General features: G+C 40.7%; 2 protein-coding genes across 6 annotated transcripts; one reads left to right on the forward strand and one right to left on the reverse strand.

Moving 5' to 3' along the window:
- Positions 1-333: 333 nt before the first annotated feature.
- On the forward strand, positions 334-8257 carry GNPNAT1 (glucosamine-phosphate N-acetyltransferase 1). 5 transcript variants are annotated; one of them, XM_085315121.1, is made up of 8 exons: positions 406-432; positions 1345-1457; positions 1799-1858; positions 3406-3593; positions 4333-4395; positions 5041-5168; positions 5686-5747; positions 6678-8257. In XM_085315121.1, the coding sequence occupies exons 3-8, from the start codon at positions 1851-1853 to the stop codon at positions 6823-6825; spliced, it is 597 nt and encodes a 198-aa protein (XP_085171247.1). In that variant the 5' UTR covers positions 406-432; positions 1345-1457; positions 1799-1850; the 3' UTR covers positions 6826-8257. The 5 variants fall into 5 exon arrangements, with proteins under 5 accessions (XP_085171250.1, XP_085171246.1, XP_085171247.1 ...); XM_085315120.1 differs by lacking the exon at positions 1345-1457 and having other exon boundaries at positions 345-432; XM_085315122.1 differs by lacking the exon at positions 1799-1858.
- A 4149-nt stretch (positions 8258-12406) lies between these two features.
- On the reverse strand, positions 12407-20821 carry STYX (serine/threonine/tyrosine interacting protein). The gene is made up of 10 exons (XM_085315125.1): positions 20641-20821; positions 19653-19706; positions 18565-18662; positions 17785-17845; positions 16089-16125; positions 15543-15582; positions 15406-15456; positions 14699-14771; positions 13661-13754; positions 12407-12917 (listed from the first exon to the last, which is right to left on the reverse strand). The coding sequence occupies exons 1-10, from the start codon at positions 20773-20775 to the stop codon at positions 12844-12846; spliced, it is 717 nt and encodes a 238-aa protein (XP_085171251.1). The 5' UTR covers positions 20776-20821; the 3' UTR covers positions 12407-12843.
- Positions 20822-26309: the final 5488 nt, after the last annotated feature.

Genomic DNA, 26309 nt, shown 5'->3' on the forward strand with positions numbered 1-26309 from the left:
CCCGGCGGGCGGAGCAGCCTCCTCGGCCACGACGGGGCCTCGCGGCGGCGGGAAGCGGCCGCCGCTCCCCACACAGCCCCCGCGCGCGCTCCCCGCCGCCATCTTGAGGCCGGAGCCGCGCGGGGGGGGCGTGGCCTCGCGGGGAGGGGCGTGACCACCCGCCTCCCCTCTGTCCAATCGGCGCGAGGGGGCGGGGCGGTTCCCGAAGGTCGCGAGGCCGGCGCCGGGGAGGGGCTGCCCCCGAGTTCCGGGCGGTGAGAGAGGCGGGGCGGGGCCGCCGGGCGGCGATTGGCTGCGCGCGGGCGTGCGTGCGTGCCGGGCCCCGCCCCCGTGCCACGTCCGTGCGGCGGAGCCGGTGCGTGCGGCGTTGGAGCCGTTGGAGCCGTTGGAGCCGTTGCCTCGTGCGGGCGGCGGCGGCGGCGGCTGGAGCCGGTACTGTGGGCGCTCGGGAGCTGCTCGCGGCGGCGCCGTGGGGCGGGCGGCGCCGCAGGGGGGTGGCGGGCTGCGGGTGCCGGGGGGCTGAGGGGACCCCGTCGGGAGTCTGCTTCTGCTGTGGGGAATCCGCTGAGGGGCTTTGGGGGGCGGTGGGGACCCCCTGAGGGGCTGTGGGGAGACCCCCCCCGAGAGGCTCCTCCAGGTGTGGGGACACCCTGAGGGGCTGGGGGGGGCTGTGGGGGGGCTGTGGGGACCCCCCCTTTGAGAGACTCCTCCAGCTGTGGGGACACCCTGAGGGGCTGGTGGGGGCTGGGGGGGGGCTGTGGGGACCCCCCCTTTGAGAGACTCCTCCAGCTGTGGGGACACCCTGAGGGGCTGGGGGGAGCTGTGGGGACCCCCCCGAGAGGCTCCTCCAGCTGTGGGGAAACCCTGAGGGGCTGTGGGGGGGCTGTGGGGACCCCCCCCGAGAGGCTCCTCCACTTGTGGGGACCCCCTTGAGAGACTGCTTTTTCTGTCCCCCCATCGGGGGAGGGGTGTGGGGACACCTCTTGAGAGGCTGCTGTAGTGGTGGGGACCCCCTCCCCAGGGGTTGTGTATGGCTATGGAGACCCCCTTTGAGAGGCTGCTTCTGCTGGGGGGTTGCTGTTAACTCCCCACTGGGGTGCACGTGGGGCTCTTCACTGCTGGGGTCTGCCCCTGCTCCCCCCTGGAGCTGAGCTCTGCCCAAATGGGCGCTTGCTCCCCTTGAAGGTCTCTCTGATGAGCAACGAGGGGCTGGCAGCTCTGCTTGRGAAGATCCGAGACATGGCTTACTTCATCCCTGTCCACCCTGCTGCTGCTTCCTGGAAAAGAGCGCGGCAGAGGGATGCGGGGTGGGAGAGGGAGGCTGACKGTCACATTGACACTTAGATACAGAGGCTGCTAGAGCCCAGGATGCTGTCGGGGAGACCAGTGCCTCGTTCGCTGTCTCCCATGGGGACTGCTGGCGTGCACCAACACCAGAACTTGGTCCTGAAAGCCTGGTAGGCTTGGAGGGGAAGTTGGTAATCCATTGAAACAGGCCTGAGCTCTTCCTCACTGTGTACTGATAAAGTTTTTTATTTGGCCAATGTATTTTTAYTGAGTCAAAGGTATCCCTAACTCCAGAAAATATGTGAAATCTCTGGTTCAAACCCGACACTGCACTAGCTGTGCCTGTGGTAGTTTGGAAAATAAGTATTAGTTTGTCACTTTAGTTAAAAATATACTGGCTACTTGGAAAGTATGAAAATTTCTATTTATTTCATGTGCTTTTCTACTGGTGTGTTTACTTAGTATTCTGTAATGAGAAATGAGATAATTTTTTTTCTTTTATTCTGCATAGAACATTATTTGAATGTTGTGTGGACAATCATGAATTTTAGGAAGGCWTTTTAATGGACAGGTAAATGGCAGTTTTACAATAACGGAGATTTAGAAATAGAGATGTCAGGTGAGCTGCTTTAACTAGGGAAACTAGAGTGTTGCTTAGCACTGACATTATTAAAATACTGGTTATGGGTTTGCAGTCCCCTGCATGTATCAGCATGATCTGATCACTAAAGCTCAAAATCGTGACTCAGAAAACCCGAATTCTCAATTCTTACTCTCTATGTATAAGAAGGTTTTTCTTTCCATATTTTTCCTACTCTTTCATTTTCAGAATTCAAATGTGATGAGAGCTTTTGTTGCTATTTAATTATTTTTTTTWTATATTTACATATAAGATTGTTTAAGGGAATGTGGGTTTAAAGGCCGGTGTATACCAGCAGGTGGCATAAAAAAGATAGACTTTTTCTTTTAAGAAGCTTTTTCATTTGAGTTTTCAGAACTGCGTTCTGTTTTGAAGCTTGCATGCTGTAGTCTCAGTGAAATGCTTCATAGAAGCACCTTTTCTAGGCAACTTAACAAGATTATAATATATATTATTTTGAAAAGTATTCATCCCCATCAACTTTTTCTTGGTGATGTTTATTTTGACCTGTCAAACAGTGTATGTGACTAGCACATCTTCTGTGGTTCAACTAGGTTAATCTGAAGATGTATAAAGAATCTAGTCTCAGGAGAATTTCCAGTGATAAAGCTCTGTTTATTCTAGAATATCACCAGATACTTTACAAATAAGAAAGTAGAAGTAATTTTCCTGTATCTGGCAATCAGTACAGTATATCCATTTATTTCCATGTCTCCCTAACCTCAAATAATGTACAATTCCTAGCTCTCTTTTTAACCATTAACACGTAGCTCACCATCATCTTGGCATCTTTACATTTTATCTGCTCATGGACGATAAGGCGCTACACTTTATAGCTGAGATGGCATTTGATTTTGTAAATATACAAAGGAAAGATGACTGCATGAAAAATGTTTCATGGACTATAAGCATGCATGCAGGCTATTAAATCATCTGTGTTTTCAGCTGTATGGTGGCTCGTGGCTGAGAAAATAAATGTGTATATGTAATGGGACTGATTTAAAAAATTGCACTATTCCTACCACTGGTTTAAAATCTGAGGAATATTTATGCAAGTCACCTCTAGAGTCTGTAAACAGTATGTTAGCGATGTTTCTTGAGAGTGCTAGATGCTTTCCTTTTTAAACGGACATAGAGGCTGAATGTCAATGCCGTAGCTGCCTTCTCTCCCCCCCCCCCCCAAAAAAAAAAGAACACCGTTAACCTCCTAGCACAAACATAAAAGTTCTGTTTGTATTGACTTTAGATAATGTGCACTGCGTCACTGTGTGTGCTCTTTATTTAACCCAATGTACTAGTCCAGTGAAGTTTAAAAACTTCACTGGAAAGATAAAGTGAACAAGTTCTGGTTTCATCCACCTTTCTTTACATCTCTGGGAAACATCGTATGGCACAATGTAACCAAGGAAAATATCTAAATATGCTATTAAAACGATAGCAAAACAAAATGTTCCTTATCAATATGCATTCTCTTCCAGAACACCTGTTGCAGCTATGATGCCTGTTGCAACTGTGATGCCTGATGACACACCGATGTTTGACCCAAATATCCTCCACGAACTTGACTGGAGTGAGAACACGGTGACGTTTTCTCCTGCCATTTCTCCTTTAGATCCAGGAGATGGCCTGGTTATGAGACCTCTTTGCACAGCTGATTTAAATCGAGGTAGAATCCTGCTTAATGATCATCACAGACTAAAGCAGGGTGTGGGACTAGATAATAATATATATTCCTGAGGTATTTTTCAGTAGTTAAGAATTGTTTCTTTTATYGGACTTGAGTTATTTTTGTCAGTAAGAAATCTAAGCACTTGGCATTAGAATGATTGCTCATATGCTGGTTGATATTCAAAATTGCTTTTACTCTGTTAATAAACTTGAAACCAATCTTAAAAATCTTAAGTCTTACAGATAGTTCATGGCTTTCTGTTCACCACCCTTTGAAAAGGAGTATAACTGTTCTTATTGGTCTCTTTATTAAAGTAATGTAAGCCAGCATCTTACTTTGAGTGTATGAAGATTTCTTCAGATCTGGAACTTGGAAAAAAAGATTGTTTTGAATGTATAGCTTTGTATTTGGATAATTTCAGGTTTATATTTTTCTTGCTTAAATGCATGTCTTTTTTGTGTAGTCAAGTTGCAGCTTGCTGCTGATGCATTAGCTGGTCCTTCAGCATAGTTCAAGGCATGAGTTTGGTCCTTTTTTTTTAAGATTACAGTCTATTTTTATAATATGCAGAATGTACTATTTTATATGCAAGCAATTAGATGGTGCCATGGGGCTGTTAACTCTCCAGAAGTCATCTCAGGTTGTTTGGTACTTTTGGAGCTAATGTTGTGTCTTTATACTTCACTGTTTTTTTTTTTGTTTGTTTGTTTGGTTTTTTTTTCCTCTTTTATAACAGGCTTTTTTAAGGTTCTGGGTCAGCTGACTGAAACTGGAGTTGTAAGCCCAGAGCAGTTTATCAGTGAGTATATCATTATTTCTTGGTGTTKCCAGAGAGATTGCTGTGACCAAAAGATACTGATGATGACAGCAAAACTACTTTGGTGTCTGAGTCCTGACTGCTTGATGCCAGAGGGATTTTTTTTAAAAAAAAAACTTCTAAGGCAGACCTTGGCACTTGGCTTTGGATTCAATTGCTACTACCTCAAAGGGCTTCTTGGCTGGAGCACGCCTAAGTTGTATACCAGCTTTTGAACAGGAAGGGCATAACAGGTTACTGGGTGATGGCTTGTTTTGGCTGAATGATTGCAATGCCAATAGCAAAGCTGAGACTTGCCTTTGATTGTAGATCGTTAGTTATGAGCTCATTTCACTGGTTTCCTTGCGAAGTAAAAAGACCTGGTGTAGATACTGCCAACTTGGTCCTAGTGCATCTGTAGAGATGCTAGGGAAGGAAGGTTCTCCTAGAAGCTAAGGAAAAGGCACTTGTTTCATTCCTACGTTATCCTAGTTTTGTTTCTTTAGGGGCTAGTCAGGCTCTGGGGCTTTCTGGTTCTAGTGTCTTGGTCACAGCTTGGCTTGTGATTCTGAATTCTTCAGTGATCTGCATTCGGAATCTGTTGCAAGTGTTAGAAGTGACTGTTTTAATGTCTGTTTGCTCCCACAGAAACATTTGAACACATGAAGAGATCTGGAGATTACTATGTTACTGTTATAGAAGATACAAATCTTGGACAAATTGTTGCTACAGCAACCCTGGTTATAGAACATAAGTTCACGCACTCATGTGCAAAGGTACATTCTCTCGCTGCAGCTGTAATGTGAAGAAAAAGGTTCTGTCCCCAAACTATGTCCATTTGTTATTTTTATGGTGCTACTGTGTGACAAAGTATGCTCTACTGACTCAGTGGCGAAGACATTTTAGAAACATCTCTCTTTCTTGGGTGCTCAGCTAAATAGTAAAAGGAAGCTTTGGCTTTTTTTTAGGATAAAGAGCAAATTTGTATCTGCCCCATTCTCCCTCCCTGTAACTTTTGAATTAGTCAGACTTGGTTCTCCTTGAGCAGATGGCTGGGGATCTCGCWACCGTGGAGCCCCAGTCAGACATGTGAAATGGAGCCACAGAATGGCTGTGGTGTGACTGCAACTCCTGCTCTAGGTGCTGGAAGGGGCATGACGAGTATGTCAACTACGGGAGGAATTACTAAAGTTTGCATCCAGTTAGCAGAAAATCCAAGTGAGAAACACAGAGCAATAGGGAAATTAACACAACAGTGTGCTACTAAACTAACACTTGCCTGTATTTTCGCAGAGAGGAAGGATAGAAGATGTAGTCGTAAGTGGTGAATGCAGAGGAAAGCAGCTTGGTAAACTGTAAGTATTTCACCATCTTTGCYGGGTAGCACCAGGCAGCGCAGGAGCCCCTTGTCCAGTTGCCCCCACCCCGTGAACACAGATGAGGTGCTGATCAGGGCCAGCAAGCAAGCTAACTGAAATGACCCTGGGTCGTGTCTGCACACTCACCCTCTGCGGTAGGAGAGAGGGCTGAAGCTGCAGTCAGTGTGGCAGGGGAAGATGATGTCTGTTGGTGGCTGTTACTCCAAACCAGCCCATCCGTTTTTGGGTGCTGGARGTAACGCAGAGTTACTGCCCTCAGCGTGCCATCTGCCTGTCATCTCTGGAAGATGTAGTGCTCAGTTAAAGGAAGCGATCGCCATGGGGTCGCTCGCCAGAACTAAGTGCTGGATTTTAGCTCTCCAGGGTAGCCTGGCAGATCTTCCCTGCTGAGACACCTTGAAGAATTTAGCCAAAAGGTGTCACTAGTTGGCAGAGCGCAAGCAGAGGTAAAGAAAACAGCCTCCAGGGCGCTGCTTCACCCTTTTCCCTTGGGGTGGGAGCTGTCCTGTGTACAGAGGGAAATTGTAGCGTGCTCTAAAACTTCAGTATTACAGGCCTAAGGCTGGGGAAGGGCTGCTCCGTGGTGAGCAGGCATTTGCAATGGCCCTGTAACCTGCTATGAAATAGGTGGATCTACCAAATGTGTTTGTGTTTTCAATGGGAAAATTAGCTGATACTTGGAGTGGAATGTTGTTTTCTACAGAGCTTTAGGAAAAAAACAGGACCACTAAAAGCATTTCAAGAGATCTTTCCTGTGGAAAATTTGGACTCTATTTCTTGTGGGAATTAAATGTCCTTAAGTTTATTTCCAAAAGTGGTTCCACTGATAACTTCAGCTAGTTAAATGTAAATGGATTCAGTGTTCAGATCTGTTTCCTTTAACCACTATTTTTCTCTCTTTTCCAGATTAACAGCCACCCTTACATTGCTCAGTAAGAGACTGAACTGTTACAAAATTACTCTCGAGTGTCTGCCAAAAAATGTGGCTTTCTATAAGAAGTTTGGCTATTCGGTATCTGAAGAAAATTACATGTTTCAACGGTTCTTTAATTAAGAACTTAGATTTTTTTTTTTTTTTTTTTTTTTTGAAGGACTGTTGGTGGAGGAGCTTGTGTGACAAACATTCTTTGTGGAAAATTTATATAATTCATTGCTGCAAATATAACAATCCCTATAAATACTCAACATCAAATGTGTAAAACTTGCAAAAAAACTTACTGACATTTTAGAAGAGTTCTCTGGGATAGGAAATGAGTTCTTAGAACTAATTTTCAGTTGAAGTGAAGCTTTTTTGTTCTAGCTGGGTTGCAAAGGATCTTGTTAAGGGGATGGTTTTTAACCAAAGGTATATATTTTTATCTCAAATTTTTTCTTGCATTGTATTTTTCTAAAGTTTTGCGCTTCTTTTCTTGGTAGTCAAAGTACAGACCATGGGATTGTGCTCCTGTCTGTACTTCACGGATGGAAGATGTAACTCACGTAGGGATGCTTCTCTTGTGCAGAATCAGTGCTATAGAATGGGAATTTGTTCTGTTCTTTCCATGAAACCTCACGTAAGTGCTGTTGATGATAACGATGTTAATGTACCTAAAGTTTTATAAGCACTATTTTCCAAAACTGAACTTACAGCCAGTGCTGGTAGGGGAGACCCTTGCAGGCGGTGCTGAAGCTGACGCTATGGAGTGTAAATGGATACACACTTAATACTGCTGGGGCCCTGCACTTTAGCTGATAACTTACTGTGTTTTTCAGGGTAGTTACTTTTTTTCTGACAAACAAACCCATGGTTTGTGACAGGGCAAAGGTAACTGAGAAACTGGAACGTCTGACAGACGGAGTATAGAGTATATCCCCCCTTTAGTGGGGCTCTCGCTAATATTCAACAGGAGTGTGACTTGGGATTGGCAGTTAATGCCTGTGTCTGTGAAAAGGCAGTAATGCATTCGGCTTCACTGAACACATCTGACCAACTTGCTGTACTTGAACTCCTTAGGGCCAGGTGCGCGGTGGTTTTGCTGGTAACCACTTATGCATATTGCATTGCTAACTGGCAGAGAAAGCCCAGATCCTGGTCCCAGGGGATTGTTGCTGCTTTGGAGCATCCCTCTTGCTATAATGTTGGATAAATGATTTTTAGCACTTTTGCCACGGGTGGCAAGTAAATAATGTACAAAGCCCTCGTTCCAACAGTAGTGTTTTGTGTAAAGAGTGACAAATCCTACATCTATGAATAGGGCATTATAAATACATGAAGGTTTGTACAGAACAGCCAGTCTCGTTTGTGAACAGTTAGGCCTTACAAAATGTTCTTTCCATTGTGGTGTGGAGAGCTACTTTAAGCTGTGGTGGGGGTTCTATTTAATGTTCCTGATGGTACTCCACTCAATATAGTGTTTCCTTGGTGATGTCTATGTTTTATTTATTGATTATTTTTTTAAAAAATCTTTGTTTAAGCTGAATAAATAAAGACTGCCAGATGGATCTGCTCGGTTTTGTGCATTAGTGTGTTTTGCATGGAGGTAGGTATCCGGAGTGAGCCTATATCTATTTTATCTTTCCAGAGCTGTGCTGTCAGCTACAACTACCTTTGTTCGTCTTTCCCTAGACTGAGAAGAACATTTTTTTCTGAGATTTCATATTGATTTTAAGCATGCGTCAGATGCCCGTATTTGCACTCTCACAAATATGACTTCTGTGAAGCAGGTCTGCAGAGGAAGGTTTCCGCTCGCTCTGGTTCCCACATCTGGGTGTTAGAGCACATCCAAACAGCTTGATGACTGTGCAAAAAGAAAAGCCTGAGGAGCCCAGTTCTTCCCTGTGGGCACACTGGGCAAACCCTGGTGTGAGCGACACAGGTGCCATCCCCTTTTCTTGCTTAGGGGCAGAGAAAGCCAGAAAAATAGATAGATCCCCCCCCCCGCCCCTGCTTTGTAAGGAACTCTGTATTGGCTGCTCCTCTCTGGTTAGCTCTCCTTGCATTTAGGCCACCCAATTTTGCACTGGATGGAGGAGGCTTAAGAGAACCTACCGGCTGTCATGACACGAGCTCCACAGCACAGCAGGGTCCCTCTGCGCTCAGCAGCTGCTCACATCCCTGTGCTTAGGCCCAGGCACCCCTTGGTGCTAGGGGGTGTTCTCCAAGGCAAAGCTCGGTCTCCACCCTGTGTGTAAACTGTTAGAAGAGTTCAGGCTCTCAAGCCCCAAATCTGAACTAGTTATTATTAAAGTCAGCTACTAATTTATGCAGGCCCAGCTGACCGAGGTGGATTTTCTTGCCTCTGTTTTAATCAAAGTTGACTTTCCACTAATTTTAAGTGGATTATTTCAATTCCACAATATCTACACTATCTAAATCGCTCCAGGTCCCTCATTATGAGTTAATGAAAAGATCAGTATATGTGAGGAGCAGGTGACTGTGTACCCAGCTTAGATCACTGTAAAACAAACTAATTAGTTTGACAGCTGCATGACAACGCCTTCGCTGGGAGGAATCCAGCTCATCAGCGGCTCTTTAGCTTTGAAGAGCTCTTGGTGACAGAGGTGACATGCTCAACCTTGGCAAACTACCACTACCAGCACAGTCTCTGTTACAGAGGCCCTGCGCTTAGCCAGAAAAGATACAGTCACCTGCTGTCACACCTGCTTCACTGCTAGACTGTTAGGAAGTCCTCTTCTAGAGGAAGGTTGGCTTTAGCACAGCCTTCCACCTGCGGAAAGGCCGAGATGTTTGTGGCTGAGTTGTGGGCCAGAAACTGGCCTAACTGTCACACCCACAGCTCATGAAGGGCTAAACTCTACTGCCTTGGGATGAGGGGGAAGGGCGCTGCGAAGCGCAGGCAGATGTGGTAGAGCTGCTACYGCCAAACTGGGTAACGTACACGTGCCCCTGTGGTTTCAGGCATGTCACAGCCAGCTGGAAGAACACCTACTACACAAGCACCTGTGTTTTAAACTGTCAGTTTGCAGGGACTAGAAAAATGCCACAAAAAGGAAACAGCAAGAGGTGCTATTGAAACATACCAGGCATCTCCTAAACTTAGGTGCAGCAGAGGGCAATGAACCAAGCAGGGACCCTGAGTACRTGGGGCTGTTTCCTCAGAAAAGATACAAACACTGAGCAGCCCTGTAAAGTACCTGGGCCTGAAACTGGATCCTTGCCACCTCTTCTCACCTTTGKTTTTTTCCTCAGTATCGTCAGAACACACACCACAATTGAGATACCCACCAGAAGCAAGCTAAACACAGAACAGAAAAAGTTACAACAACTTTTAAATAAAAGGCTTGATAGTAGCATGTATGAGAAAATCTAATCTCAGCGTTCCTCAGGATCAGAGGCTTCAACCTGCAAGGCAGGCAGACTAAAATGAAAAAAAAATTAATAAAAATAAAAATAAAATAATAATAAAAAGAAAGATTGGTGGGAAATCCATCATCATGAAGCTTGTTGGTTTGTGAAACAGCCTCCCCAGGGAAGCACCAAACCCTGCTGAGGTAACAGACCCAGACTGCACATGAGCAAGCCTCTTTGGCAAGGGATAGTCAGATGAATCAACAGGGTTGGTCCATCTGTGTTTCATCTCTACCATTTCTCAAGGGACCCTAGGAGAGGCCCTATTTTGGGAAGCAATTTTAAATTAAAGTTTGGTTCCCGTCCTGGTTTCATCAGAAGCTTGTAGCTGACAGGATCTGGTGAGCCACACAGAGACATCTACAACCCCCACATGACATGAGTAAGTAGCCATTGCACTCTCATGGTAACACTCTGGAGTAAGCGGTGAAGCAGCTGACAACTTACTTCCCAGCAGCCCCAGAAACATTCTTTCAGAGAGAGTCAGTGTAGGAGCACATAATAAACCTCACAACTGCAAAACCAGCACTGCATGCCAAGCTGGTCTGTAAGACTGGCAAGCTGTAGTTCTTAAAAAGAGATAACAACATTTTTTAAGCTAAAGGCTTTCTGGCTAAAGCATCACATATAAAAAAAGAATTTGCACTGCTCCATCACCAAAGCAGGTGGCAGGGGCCAGAGCACCTACTGGTTCAGCTTCTCTGAAGGTGTGAGCTYTCCCTGCATGCACTCCAAGGCCTTCACATTCCACAGGAGAAGGGATTATTAGGCCATAAAACCTCACCCAGATGCTTTCATTCAGCCTGACTTGCTGTTAGAGAATTTCTTCCACAGGTGTCACCAGTGTCTGCTCTAGCAGACTGTTTTAATCCAGTCACTAGTTTTCAATCCAAAATCTGCCAACTACTTCTAAGAGGTCCCCAAGCAAAACCAGCCTTGGCACATGCTAAGGGCCCAGCAAGCTTTCTGGGCAGTCCCAGGAAAAGGCAGAGAAGCAGTGACTAAGCAAAGAACAGTAAGTCACAGGCGTGGTCAACTTAGCTTGAACACACAGACTGAGGCAGAGCTCCTACAAAGTAAACAAGCTCCTGGACAATCCCATAGCAAAAAGGACAGCCTCTCCAAAGAGATCCTCACGCTGCAAAATGGCTTCACAGTTCAGATTCATGCCTTCAGGTTCAAACATCTCTACCTTCAAAGATCCCCTCAGCCTTCTTCCTGGCTTCCTCTGGCTTTCACACAGTCCATCAGGCCAGATGAGGCTGCTACTTACATCCTCAGAACCAGTTGTTCATTCTGAGGCCCACAGAGGACACTGGTATGGATGTGTCCGGATAGACAGAGTACAGGGAAGGAGGCTGGATGCTCAGATCCCTAAAGGCCTCTTTGATATCAGTTCAGTCTTGACCCCACCTGTTCACCTCTGAAGTATAGTCCAATTAGAAGATCATTTTTCCCAAATACACCAGTCATTTTAACAGCTTTGCTATTTGCTCAGCTAACACAATGCTCTACAAGCATATCTTTCATCTAACAGGTTGACTGGCAAATAAAGCAGAGAGATGCAGAATCGAGACTGTGCTGACACAAGCAGTGCCTATCACTGTGCATCTGAGAAGGGGGAAGAGTTAAAGCTGCATGAAATGCGTTGACAATACCCAATCTGGCAACTCTGAAGYATTGGTAAGTGTGTGGCCTTAACTGACTAATGCTTCAGAGGAGCTGAGGTGAATCCTTTTGTTCTTGATATTACTATRGCTGGTGCTTTGGGCCTCAGTTTTCAAATACTAACCCAATTTTTACCTCAAATGATGCAAATGCTGGCCTACATTAGGAAATAYTTTTTCAATACCAGTTTGAAGATGCAATATTCTAGTAGACAGCTGGATCATACTGGCATGTTTAACTRACTTCTTAAATCATCTGATACCTGATTTAACAAACTGCTTTTTAAAACAGGCTGAAAGATTTCAGTTTTAATGTGTGTTAAATTTGTAGCTGCCTTCTGTATTAATTTAGTGCATGGCTATGTTATTAAATAATTAAGCAGTACTCTGGTAAAGTAAATTAATTTGATTGAAAGAGGTAGAGCTTCTTAGAACAGTATTTTCTCTCGAATCAGCCTCAGAATGTCAGTCTCAAAACAATTCAGTATATAATGAGGTTTTCTAACATGGTAAAGAGTTAATACTAATCAGACCAATGCTGAYTACAAACTGCACTATGCACTACTGTTGACAAAGCCACACTTGGAGGAGCAAGGTCATAATATACACTGAGAACAAAGTGAATTTTAGCAAACTTTTTCTTTACTAAAGTCTCTTGTTATAAATTACACAAATAACTTTATAAACAAATCCCCCCAGCTTGCATTTTGTTTAAAGTAATAACTTTATATCATACAAATAAAGAAATTTCAAGTATGAAAAGTGCATTATTGCAATAATACCTCTTTGCAAGTCCAAAAAATCTTGGTTTAGAATAAAACTGTAAAGTGTAAAAAAGGAGTAAAACAATCAGTGCCATCTATTCATTCAAGAAGTCCAACATCTTAAAAATGTTGCTTAGTGTGTTGCAGAGGCAGACTTACATCTGAAAGCAACATGTAATTGTAAAGAAGCTGTGTGTGTGTGTGTGTGTTCATTTTGCATTATTAGTTCTTTTCCCCCAGTTCTCTTCACCTTGCTTGGCAGGAATTGACAATACAAATGGTGTCCTCAGATATCATCCATTCTGTGCTGCTGCCACTTGCATGTTTCCAAGTTCTTCATCCTCCTCATGCATTCGCTTTAAACTTCCTACAAAAGGAAAAGGAAAAAGAATACACCTGAAAACATCAGCTATRATAAGCAGCAGCTCTGAGCAGGGCTACAGGGCAGTTTTTGTTGCACTCTTCTTCCAAAGAAGTCTACCTTTATAAACCATTCAGCTTTTGGGACAGGATTTTTCCCAGCCAGTTGCACACTTTCTCCCCTGTACTTCTGCATAAGGAAAATAAATTTCTAAGTACCCATCCATTTCACTGACTTCTTCACATCTCCCCCCAGGCTCCATTTTCACTCACCTTTAGAAGGGGTTGCTACTGGTACACTTGTTTTACAAGTGATCACAGTAATGTTTTCTACRTACCCTAATCCCTTTCCTACTTGTTTAGGCACATAGCAGAACCTTCTTCAAAAGCAACTGCTTTATTTTTAAGCAGTTAGTGTTCATAACATAATTACTGTCCTTACAACCTGTGCCTCTTGATTCCTGCAGAGAACTTGAAACTTTTGAAGGATAGGGAGAAGCATGATCTTTCTACAACATACTATGGAAATAAGTACACATAGGGGAGAACTGAACATTTAAGTAATCCACTCTGAAGTTTGGAAGGTTTGTACACTAACCAGAGCCATTTCCTTAGCAAAACTTTGAGATTTGCTGCTACCACTGCAGGTTTACTTATGGAGTGAGAAAAATCATCTTATAAGACCAARTTCAGCTACTTCCTTTTTCAAGGAGACAGATAGTATCACACAACAGATAAGTGGCTTCTCACCTGTAGTACCAGGCGAAACAGAAAGAGATCTCTCCAGCTGCAGTGGTGACATCATCTGGATGGTTAATTTTGCTAGATAGATGGCTTCATATTCCTGAAAAGGTTTGATGATAAATATTGCTATTGAATTGGTACARTACTTTAAGGAGTAAAAAGGACTAATTTGGAAAATTCAGTAGGACAGATTAGMTGGTATCTTACAGGAAAGCACAGATTTGAAAGTAGATACTATTCTGACAAGAACAACAAAGTGTCAGGAGGACAGAGCAGAGAAGAAAACAAAGGCTAATGATTTTTTTTTTCATTAAAAAAATTGTGTCAGAATGTTTAGAGAACTCATTGTTTTTTCCAGCAGGCAAATCAAACAGTTTTTTTTTAAAAAAAAAAAAAAAGCCGCAGTCTTGAAGCTGTGTCCTACTGACACGTCACACATTCAGAACTACAAATTCCTCCTCAAAAGGAGATGCTAAAATACACAAACAAACAAAACAAACCCCCCCCCCACACACACACCTCAGGAGATTCCAATCATCTTATCACCAGCCAAGTAATGTACTGGAGAYRTTGCAAATCTGTTTCAGCACACTATCCTCAAGTTTACCCGCCATTCCCCTAATAGACTCACGAAATACAGTGATAAAGCAACTTCATGACAATTTGCTTTTTCAAACCTATGAATGTTATCATCATCTACGAATTCAACTGCCAAGAAGCATCTCAATGCACACCACAGCCTCTTTAAGGTTTTCTTRGCCACCAGTAGACTACTTCAGAGCCTCTTAGCCATTGCACAAACAGGATTTTCACTTCTCCTCCATTCCTTCATTTCCTTTTCTAAAACTCAAGTCTAATGAGCTAAGATACACAACTCTTCTTCCTCCCAACCTCTACTATGATTTCTGAAATTTGAAGCATCCTTTTACAACATACCTTAAGCCTAAGTAGAAATGGCTGTTTTGTAGCAAGATGATTGAAATTGCTTTTGGATTATGACCAGAAAAAGGAAAAAAAAAGAAAAAGAAAAAAAAAGAAGGTCACCTGAAGTTGATGGACAAATCCAGCATTAGGATTAATACAGAATCTTCTTTCTTGAACATAAGTAAATGCATCCCTTAAGAAAACAGGGAGAGAGAAAACATTTCAGCGGMAAACAGACTCCGACAAGTCTCTATGGTTGCATGAGTTTTTTCTTCTGATTACCAGTTCTTAGAAAATATATAGCCTTTAAGAGCTCCCTGAAACTAGTCTGTGTAACACACTGTTGGGGCAAAATAGGAATTTTGTTGTAACATTATGTTGTTACATAGTTGTAACATACTATTTGCCCACCTGTTGAAAACAAGATGCTGGCTTGTTTTCAACACACTACTTAACAACAACCTCTTGGGGCCTCCAGTACAYGGAGTTTTACAGCACGGCATCAACGTATCTAGACCAGCATCCTGTTTCCACTAGCAGCAGGTACCTACTTCTTCAAGAAAGGGTATAAACAAACCCCTGCTAAACAGAAATGGCAAAGTTTGCCTTGTGGAAAGTGGTGACTCAATTTCAATAGGTAACAACAGGCTTATGCTACAATATGGAAGTGTTTACATTCTCTCCAAAACTATTTACTTAAGCCACTCGAATTTAAAAGTTAGTACCTACAGATGGATCAGTCTTATCTGTTAAACATTCTCGTACTTCAGCCTTTTCAGACAAGCGGTTAACTACAAGACCACGTAATGTTCACATTCTTTTCTTACCTGTACTTCACCCCAAACGTTTCCATTATGTATGCAATAACTAAGGCAGCACTGAAAAGAAATAGAAAAAAAAATAGAAAAAAAAATATATTCTCATGGTTTCAAAAATAGAAAAAGCAAAAAGCATAGTCTCCTACCTTCTAGAAATCCCTGCATTTCCATGGACAAGAACTTTTCCTGAGGAGAAAAAAAAAAGCTACTTGTGTAGACTAGAAAAAAAATGTTTTAAGTTTCTCCTTCTTATGAACAGCCATGCACTATCAAGATACTTTCTGGGGAAYAATAGGTACATCTTACACTTCACTGTAGATTACTAACTAGATTCTGTCCATCACTGCCCTGGGATACAGAAGCATGGATTCCTGCTCCTCTAAGGATTTTAACAAAATCTGTATTCCTAGGACCACAACGCAGATTTACATCCTTTCATTAGAGAAGGGGCAAAACTCATGCACAGATCATAGTTAAAAGAGAAGAAAAAGACAAAGGGTTTTGTCATCCAGTTTGAGGCAAAAGGAAAGAATACTTTGCTCTCAACTTGCATAATATGGTTCAAGACAACCAAAATAAACACCCAAATTTAAGATCTCGTACTTAAGAACGTCTGATACATACCACTAAATTTTTAAAGCATTAGCAACACTATATTAGCAGATGAAGGAAAAAAGTAGATCTGACTTTACCTCCACTCTGTAAACTTCCATCAATAAATTCTTTAGTCTAAAAAGAAAAAAAATTAAAGACTCAGTTTCAGAAAATTCTAGATGATATTGCCACTTGCATTTAAATCTGGTAGAATAACAGTCTCCATGTAAAGCAACAATAACTCACTTCGTACAGTAGAAATGTCTAAGTCTGTAAAAACACTTAAGATTTCTTTTGTACTTCTAACTATCCATAAAAYTGTCAGGGAAAAGTAGCGTGAAGCCAGACACATTTAATTTCCAAAAGGCAYTAAGATCTGCTTTGTGTGTTATTTACAATCCTAACATAACCAGTTATTACACTATAATTAAAGTAACCTCCAAACATCTTTGCCTAACAGCTTGGAAGGGCGGCAAGGAGAAGGGGCGAATAACACTGACACGGTCCAGGCCGCAGCATGGATAACAGTAGTCTTAAATCTTCCTGAAAGTTCTCTAAGGATATTTTCCATTATAGAAACAGGTCTAATCACTCTMTAAAATGAGACATGATCAAGTGAGCTCTCTGAAATAATGCTAGGTATTGATGGACCAAATCCTGCTGGATCTTCTCTGTTTTCAGCTGCTTCTTTCAAATACTTAGGCATTACAGCACAGAAGAGCCTTGGTAGACACAGAAGTGGTTGGAAATATAGAATCTCCTCTTGTAGAGAGAGAGGTAAGAAAAAGACACCCCAAAAACAAAAAAAGGAAACTCAATATCTGAAGTCACTGGTAAGAAAGCTGATATTGATGGTAGGACAACTATCAGATGTAACAATACAAAGAAACRGAAAACACTCATAACAGAGCAGCACATATAGAAGAGACAATTATGTTAAAGTGTTGAAACAGCAGATCAGACAAAAAGCAAAAGCTAGATTTCTTTCTTTCTTTTTTTTTTTTTGGGGGGGGGGAGGACAGGGGAGGACACAACACGACAACACTCACACTGGGCTCAAAGAGCCAATACAGAGCTACTACCATGTTAGTAACCACAAGACTTGCAAAGGATGTTGTTCAATCAAAAGGCATTAYACTTCAGGGAGCAGGAGACCATTAACTAACTTGCCTTCCTCTTCTGTAAAAACATACATGACTACCTCTGATACATATAGCGAGGTCAGAAGAATTTTGGATTTTTTGAGTGGAGGAAGGAACAAAATGCTTGAGCTCTGTTGCAAACTAACCTAAAAGTACAAAATCATAGCTCAAAACTAAGGGTTTATTCTGCTTCCAAATTTCAGTATGTAATGGATACTGTTTAAGTTAGTTATTTTAAGTCTTCTATAGTAAACACATGCTTCCAGATGCTGTAAAACTTAAATTCCATCAACTAGTTTCCATTTTCCATTGAGAGAAGGAAAAATAAAGTCTCCTACAGGCCAAGACGTTTCAAAATAATTGGCATTCTCCCATGACCTGAGTGTTCAGAAATAAAGGAGAGGAGAAAAAGACAGTAACAAATAGTCTGTGAGAGCAGTGTTGTATAAGTCCTTTCTGTAAGCCTAGAAAGCGAGGCAGAGTTGAGATAACCCACCCTGCTACTTAGCACGCACATGGCAGGGCTGGGAACTCTTAAGGTGCCTCAGCTTGGGCATCCCAGATTTGAAACTTTGTATCTGTCAGTTCAGAAAAATTTTCYTACTGGACAACTTCACTCCCAATTCATTCACGTTAATACATAAATACTTACCATAGGGAAAAATCGTATTATATTTTCCACTGGATTATCTGCAATATCCAAGACTAAATACCTGCAATGAAAACAATTACTATGAGTACACAACAACACTGGATGTTGCCACCACATCTACGTGTGCAGGCAACTGCATCCTGCTACAGTGCTCAAGCTTCAATAAAGAAGTCAACACTGCCCACACGGCTTCACTTTCCACTCCGGGCTCCACAACTACTGCAAGGAAGCCACCTCCTCAGCCGCGATAAAGGGAGGAGAGGAAGTAAGTGAGGGTATCCTCCAACACTCCTAGCAAGAATCCAGAAGAAACCCAGAAGTGCTATGCTACAGCACCCATCTGTGTTTGAACGTTGTATGTCATATACTCACATTCTCAACATCAATATGTAAATATGGGCCAGTACTCTTTTCTGGGGCTTTTCTGGCAGCTTTTTCAGAGATGAAAATTTTCTGATCAAGTTAGTGACAAGTGCTTTTAACAGGACAAACTGTACTCAGAAYGAACAATTTAATGAGTGACAACAACTACCATAAACTAAAGGATGTTTCTCATTTTGTGGAATTGCTCATGTCTAGAATTTAGCAGGATGAACATACTTTATGGTTTGGATTCAAGAGTCTTTTCAATACCTTATTTTTTTTTCAAACAATTTGACAATTTTGATATGAAAATACTTGGGAAGAACATTAGCAAAAAAATATTGCTAATACAAAACTAGACTTTTAAAAGAAAGACAATCATTGTTCATAGTTTTGAATGTTATGTTCATTTCTCACCTAAATAACTGTTGGAAGTTCGGTTTAATAAAATTTGCTTCAATGTTTTGCCGTATGCATATTACATGGGTTATTCCATGTTTCTGAAGTGTAGGTAGCTGGGAGAAAAAGAAAAAGTCAAGTTTAACTATAGAATCAACTTAATTACAKAGTAATAAAAATAAAAGCTATACTTAAATATACAATAGGATTAGATGAATTCTCAAGGAAAGTTGGGGCTAGTTTTCTGATATGCAAATRTTGTCTTTCCAAAAAAGACAACACACAACCATTAGGGGTTACAAGAAAAAAAAAATCTAACAATGATTAAAAAAATCAGCAAAGATGATATTTAGCAAACTTGTTTGTCTCTGCCCACATTTCAGATCTTCTGAAATTGCAAGTTCCTCCTTGTTGTAGTAATTTTCAGCTAGCATTGAATTCTTGCTGGAATTACACCACGGAAGGTCAGATCATTTAAACTGTGATGTAAACTTGTAGATGCAAAGAAACAGGTTGCATACACAATAAAGTCAAGCACTGCTCAACTTATTTTACTACACAGACATAACTGCCCAGTTTTGATTTACCTTGTAACACTTTTAGTAAATGAAATAGATTGCCTGCACCAGTAGTGTTCACATCTCAGATATTTACTTTTTTCTAAGAAAAATTTTTTAAGATTAACTATAAAATTCACAGTTTTAATGAACAGTTAGTGAACAGTTTTAACAAACAACCAGGGTTCCCCCTCCCCCCAAGTAACTCTCTAGCTTGCATGCTAGTTAAGTAAGTGTCAACTGCACCACCATGTAATAGAGGGATGGGGCAGTTCAGACCCACTCTGGAAAGAGGGAGGCCTTAGATACCTGGCCCAGTCAGATTATCCTTTGGGCTAAAGGAACCATCCCATAAATGCATAATATATTACTTTGATCAAAATGGAGTGAGAGATGCTAGAGGATTTTATTAACAGTTGTGACCAAATTACAGGTATAAAGACATATGCRTACACTTGAACATATTCCCCACAGTAATAAATCACCACAGCMAAGTGTTCTTATGAGAGACTATTTCGAAAACAGAAGAAAGAAAAAAAAAAATCATACCTTGCTTTTCATAGCTGAAGAATATGGGCCTAAAAATAACCCAGGTAAAATTTCCTAGTGTGGAAAAAAATAGATATTCAATATCAACTCAAAATTATTTAAAATAATACATTGCACTCAACCCAAACTATGGCCATGGAAACAAGTAATTTGCATGTTAGTGAGAGACATGATATCAAGTGTCATTTATAACAAGGCAAGGGAAAATCGATTTGGCAGAATAAAAGAAACATGATCTTTGTGTAAGAGATCTTATTTTGGAACAGAAATTACTTGGATTAAGTTCAGGTTAGATTGCCACACCTTACTCAGCCCCAGGACAAATACGGGCTTCAAGGGAACTCGTTACCTGATACGCACGCAGTAAGTCAGCTAGCTTTACGCTAATAATAGAAAAATACTCATTTTTAACCAGTTATCGCTCCATCGTTAAAGTCAGGTACATCTAAAGATCTTATCCTGAGCAGAAAATTTAGCTGACATGATATGAAAGTTATAGCTGTTCAGGGCTCCTACTTGAGAACATCTAACAAAATTTAAGTCAAAAAGCAAAGCTCCAATATTTTTTAGCGACTATCTCTTAAGAACATTCTTGAAGACAAAATAATGCATTTGGGGGATTCTGAGGGAAAAGCACAAGACTCATCAAATGCCATTTTTTTTTTTTGGGGGGGGGGGTACTTGCACAACAGAGATCCATGCCTTTGTTCTAACCAGCAACTCTCCCCCCTCCCCACTAAAACCCCTTGCTATACAAAGCTCCTGCCATCTCCGGAACTAGCTCATCTGCATGTGAGGCATGTTTGGGAACAATTAAATTTYTCTTTGCTCCTCTGGAGAATCACATCTCTTCCACAGTGATGCCTGATACCTGACATCTGAAGTTTGATTCAGGTACCAGCTCTTTTGTAGGGGAGTTTATTTTTCTTACTGAATGCACCACTGGGKTTTTTTTGCTCAAATGAAAAGAAACCAAAGTGTGCCATACCTGCATCTCTCTCCTCATGGGATAGGTCCAATCCTTAAAATAAAATAAAATATAAATATATATGCACACACATACAAAAGGAAAGTCAAATTCACAGAAAGATCCACATGTGCCTGTTCTATTACGAAAATCCATTTTCTGTAGATTGTACAAGTTACCTTACTGCTTAACAGGCACATTGCAAATGCTTACTATGAACTCTCAACACGGATACCAGTAACCCTGAAGTGCAAGGCAGCTTAGTCTGTTTTGAAAGCCAATGGGCAAAAAAAAACCTGAAGTACTTTGAGCATCAGTGAGGAAGCTTGTGCAGAATAGCCAGTGTGTTGTAAATTCATATATTAGCTTTCTGCATAGAAACTCTCCTCTACAGAAAAACCAAAGTTAAAAAAAATAAAATAAAATAAAACATTATCTATTAGCCATGGAGGCAAATAAACGACTTCTGAATGTGACCAGAAAGACAACTGCAAGAAAGAGACATTTGCAAGACAGCAAGTATAGCAAGCAACTCCCCTAAAATCCAYACTATCACACTTCATATATTCAAACTATTTCATTCTGAATACTCAGGATTTAGTTTTAAAAGGTCTAGAAATTTAAGTTCCACATTAACACAGTATCAATTTAATTTCGGGACAAGTCATAAAATTCACATTGCCACTTCTCTRCATCTTAGACAATTACATCGGGAAGGATCTTTGTACAGTAAATGCATACATTTGCTTTCTTTCACAGGGGCGTAATATCCCTTATCAATTAATTTATGGCTAGTATATCACACACTTCCAAAGGACCACAAGTCTGATTGTTCACCACTCAGGAAAAGCCAATTTTCAGCAGACTAAATTCATCAAAACAGCCCAGAATAAATGCCAGGATCAGTGGTTTCACCCCTTGCTCCATTTTACAGAGCTGCCAAAGCTAAACACAAAAATCTTTAGGCGGATTCTATTCCTGTCCTTCCTTCTTTACAACTCCTGCTATCCTCCATTAACAAGCTCTTATTCATTCTTTGATCCATACATGAGAAGGAGTTTTATCCAAGATCACAGTTACCAACTTGAAGAAAAAAAGCTGGAATAGTCAAATACAAATTAAACAGGTTGCATACATATAGCTCATTTATTTACATAACTTTGTTGATTCTTCCTCCAAAGACATGCTAGTAGCTCAGAGAAAAAAAAACAAACAAACAAACAAGCTTTTCCTTATGTTACTCTTGCTGATGTTCCTATCTCCTCAAAACCAYGAGGAAGTTAAACTCTAAATACGCCACCTCTGAAGCAAGGCTACAGTTAYACCAGGAAAGATCCAGGCTCTTAAACTTCAGCACTGTCAGTGTGAGCACCTGCAGCTGTACTCACAGTATCAACTTCACATTGATACAGCCCCCTTTTAGTTGGATGCACAAAAAGAAATCCAATGCTTCCCCTGACAAACACACACAGACACTCAGCAAGTTTGGACGGACTCTCGGTAGTGGAATTAGAAGGGATCTTACTATCAGTAGAGTTACTCTGGAAACCACTTGAATTGAATCTGGGACAGCATTTCTGAGAAAGCAAACATTAAGCCATTCAAAACAATTCTTTGAATCCTATGGGAAAAGTAGCACAAAGAGGGGGAAAAATCTACTTAAATGGTCTTTGTTAAACATACTGAGAGGTAACTAAGTTATTTGTGCAGGTTCCAACTGCAATAATCAAGAGTTATTGGTAATAGACAGCAAAAGTATCATGCTTTTGTTACAGGATTTAAGAACTGCATCCTTTGAAGATCAACCTAAGATCATTTTAACTTAATCATGTCATCCCTCTATTTATATAAAAACATAATTTACTCTACAAAAGGCAAGAAAATCCCCGTTTTGCCCAAATATAAAAACAGTATTACAAGGAATAAATGCTGAAAAGCTTAAGCTATACTCTAGAAGTACCCAAGTGCTTAAGTAGGTTTATTACTCTATTTATATACTTGTAGAATTTAGACTCTTAATCTGGAACTTAATGAAAACAAACAAATTCATCAGTTCTTTGGTCAAGGGGACTTAACACTACATTAATAATGCAGTTGAAAGGAATATTTTAAGCCAGAAATTGGGTTACTCACAGCAGCTGTAAACTGTGCAAGATAAATAGGCAAGAATTCAGCAGTATACAGTCCAACGGAAAACCAAATCCCCCCCGAAAAACAGATGTCACAGATGTTCTGGTTTAAAAAAGGTCAATATTAGCTTCTTGAAGAACTTTGAAAACTAATGTCCRGAGCTAAAAGGAACAGTCTCCAATGGGATTTACTTTGCAAAACAAATATCTGAGACAATATCTCAGATTAAATGTTTTTCATCACTTTGTGTACTTGCATGAAGAAGAACAATTCTGGTGATCTCCTTGCAGCCCTTCAAAGCTTTTAAAACTAATAATGCAATTTTATTCAAATTTTATGCAAAACTATGTGAAAAGAGAAAGCCATTAACATAACCTGAACCCAAACAGAGGTTTCATTTTAAGGAATGCATCCATCAACCATGTTTTCTACACTGTCTGAAGCACTCAGCAACCAAATAATGACATGAAAGGTGAAACTTTCTCAGACCAAATACATAAATTTTGCTAAGAAAACAAGCGATGACAGCTGGATACAGTAACAGCACTACTCACTGCAAAGTATTGGGACGGTTCTAAAAAGCTAAGAGACAATTCACTGGAAGAAGTAATCTCCAATAGTTATAAAACATAAAAGTAATGAGAGAGAACACAAAAAATCTTTAAAGAGAAACTGCTAACCTCTGACAGATTTTCTCAAACTACGCTGGGATTCTCTAATGGAGAAGTTTAAGAGATACCTCAGCTGTTTTTACTAAGTGCATTCACAACATGTATCTGCTGTTGYGTTCACATGAAATATCTAGATCGTCCCTGGCATTTAATTTAACTACTGTCTCGATATCAAGTAATTAGCATGAGAAAAGACAATAAAGTGTGTTTCAAAGCCCTCTCTTCCTTACCTACAGTTAATCTCTAGGTGAAACAAGCTGAAGATACCAAGGTACAATAGGCTACTGCAAGTTCTGAGATCTTTTCTACACTACAAAGAAGGTAATAAACACCACCACAATATCCAAACTACAAGTACATCCTCAACAAGAGTTACAGCCATGGCAAAATATAATCAAAATAACCATAACTGGTGGCAAAGTATCTGTTCTTCTGAGAAAGAACAGTAGAAGGGTAAAAATCTAGACATTCTACAGAGACATGCAGACAGGCACGTTCATTTGGACTATTTCTAAAATGTGACCTTGACTAGGACTCCCATAACATGTATTTTTTTAATTTGTTTTTAGCAGGTCCAACAGTGAGGTTTATCATCAAGCAAAGACCATGGTTTCAAACACAGCAACACAATCTACCTTTTGCAGCCTGCACATCTTCACTAGACAGTATATAGTCAAATGGATATACATGTGACTTCCCTTAGCTGGTTCAAAACTGGCAGTTGAGGTTTAAAGACCCATCTGATTTCCACATATACAATGTATATTCCAGACGGTCTTTGTTGAGAGGCAATCCACAGTAATGTACCTTCATTATTATGGCTAAACTCCCACTGCCTTATTAGTGAGCTTGCAAGACACAAGCTACCTTAGACGAAGGAAGCTCTCAAAAATACTGGGGGGGGGGGGGAATGGTAAAATAAGTCAAATCAGCAATTAAAGCAGAAAGGAGAATTCAACATCAATATGTATCCTTTTTAGACTTAGTTGCTGCCTCCTGTCTCCTCTGTATCACTGGACATCAATCATGCTCTCCAATGACTCCATCCTGGCTATTCAAGATCATTACCCATTTCCTTTTAAAAAGCTCTGTGCAACTCCCAGCAAAGCCTTCTTGACCACTCCAGGATCCTGACTCTCTCYCAATACTAAGAGTTCTTTTGTTGATGAATGGCAATCGCCTACCTCTCTGCACAGATTCCTCTTCTCATCTAATCCTTCAAAGAAGACTTCTGCATGATTAATCGTTTATCATGTACCTCAAATAAAAATCTAGGGTTGCTAGAATTCTCGGATTTAAATTTTTTCCRTATCTAGTGAAATATTTATATAAGCTATAAAACTCTCAGCCTATGTCCCAAGTTTGAAACATTATTTCACAAGTTGTTAAGCTAAAGCTCAAAACAACTTTTAAGGCAATGATAACCGCCCATTCCACTGAACTGCTTCAGCTACTTTATCTGCTCTGACTGATCTCTTGTCTGTAACTTCCTACTACTCTATGAAGGAAAATAAAGTTGCAGCTACTAAGTATTATACCAGAACAGTCAGAGAACATGATTGTATTAACTGTCAACATTACTACCATCTCCCTTGGCAGCCTATAACTCAGAACACAGATAGGTCCTGACCTCGTAACTAGATGGTCATCCTGCTTAATTACAAGAAGTTTTAAGTCAAACCTGCAATACGAAATGCAATCACATCTTGTTTTTTGAAAGGATTTTAGACAAGCCACCTGGAAAAAGCTCTCACCTCATACAGTCCAACAAACCTAGAAAAACCATCTATACTATACTAACAAAAGCTCCTTCATGGCTGTTTCCTCGGTGCAGCTATAATTCATTTCTAATTTCATTCTGCTTTATCCAAGATCTAAATTCACAGCCTCTCCAACTCCTATCACAAATGCCGATGTGTCCTTAGCCTTTTGCATTCCAAGATTCTAATGTCACCATCCAGAATACTTAACCTGAAGTACTATATTTAAAAAKTAAAGTTCGATTAATCACTTTATGTCGGGAGGGAAAGTATAATGTGGTGATGGAGGGTTGATAACATAAAAATGCACTAACTCTCCCCAAGGTCTTATATTCCATTTTCTTCTAAGACTACTCTTGACAGTTTTATAGGCCAGTACCTCACTGCAGCYCTTCAAGGCTGAGGTTTGTTCTTTCGCCACTTCCCATCTAGAACCCCCTTCCTCTGCAACTCTTCTTATTCTAGCTAGTTACAATGAAGCCTTGCAACGGTTCATTAAAACCCTGGACAATAATTTTATTACACTTTATAAAGCCCATTGCTGTAACTAGATGAATTTAAATTATCAAAAAAGCACAAAATGTCAAAGTAGTAATAGAACGAGTTAATTTTCAATCTTTAAATAAGACTCCAAGTTAAATGAAGGCCTGAAAACTTATTCAAAAAAAMCCATGAATATTACTGAAACCTATCATATCTATCACTGTTTTGTGTGCAACTTTAAGRGATTCAAAATAAGCACAAGCAAGGATGAAATGCAAGGCTGTATCTTCAGTTTCAGTCATGCTTCACATTCCTGGGTACAGTAACACCAGTTATAAGTGTAAAAGAAAAAAACACTACCTTAATTTTCTTTTCAGATGGAAGTCCTCGTGCAGCTATATGAACAATTAAAACCATTTTTAATCATAGAAGTCACTTTATTTGAGATGCAGGCATGCCACTAAGGATGAGAGCGCTATACTAAAAGAGCATTAGGATGGGTTTTGTCATTACTGCTGACCCAAAATAGTAGCTGATTAAAGGACAAAGTCCCACTCACACATTTATGCACCCCTGGCATTTGTCTAACCATCAAGCTCATCCAGCTCAGAAAACTGTAATTGTCAAAAAAATAACTTTTTTTTTT

This window comes from Rhea americana, unplaced genomic scaffold, assembly GCF_003343005.1.
Source record: "Rhea americana isolate MKP2758 unplaced genomic scaffold, rheAme1 scaffold_42, whole genome shotgun sequence".
Taxonomy (NCBI): domain Eukaryota; kingdom Metazoa; phylum Chordata; class Aves; order Rheiformes; family Rheidae; genus Rhea; species Rhea americana.

What these genes read in the sequence shown, in the direction of transcription:
- GNPNAT1 (XM_085315120.1), top strand. An exon ending in AAGCCCAGAGCAGTTTATCA is followed by an intron (nt 4,396 to 5,040) that starts GTGAGTATATCA and finishes TTGCTCCCACAG; the next exon opens with AAACATTTGAACACATGAAG. An exon ending in GGAAAGCAGCTTGGTAAACT is followed by an intron (nt 5,748 to 6,677) that starts GTAAGTATTTCA and finishes TCTCTTTTCCAG; the next exon opens with ATTAACAGCCACCCTTACAT.
- STYX (XM_085315125.1), bottom strand. Translation starts at nt 20,775, where the DNA reads ATGGATTTTCGTAATAGAACAGGCACATGTGGATCTTTCTGTGAATTT. An exon ending in TAATACGATTTTTCCCTATG is followed by an intron (nt 16,126 to 17,784) that starts GTAAGTATTTAT and finishes TTTTCTTTTTAG; the next exon opens with ACTAAAGAATTTATTGATGG. An exon ending in AATGCAGGGATTTCTAGAAG is followed by an intron (nt 15,457 to 15,542) that starts GTAGGAGACTAT and finishes ATTTCTTTTCAG; the next exon opens with TGCTGCCTTAGTTATTGCAT.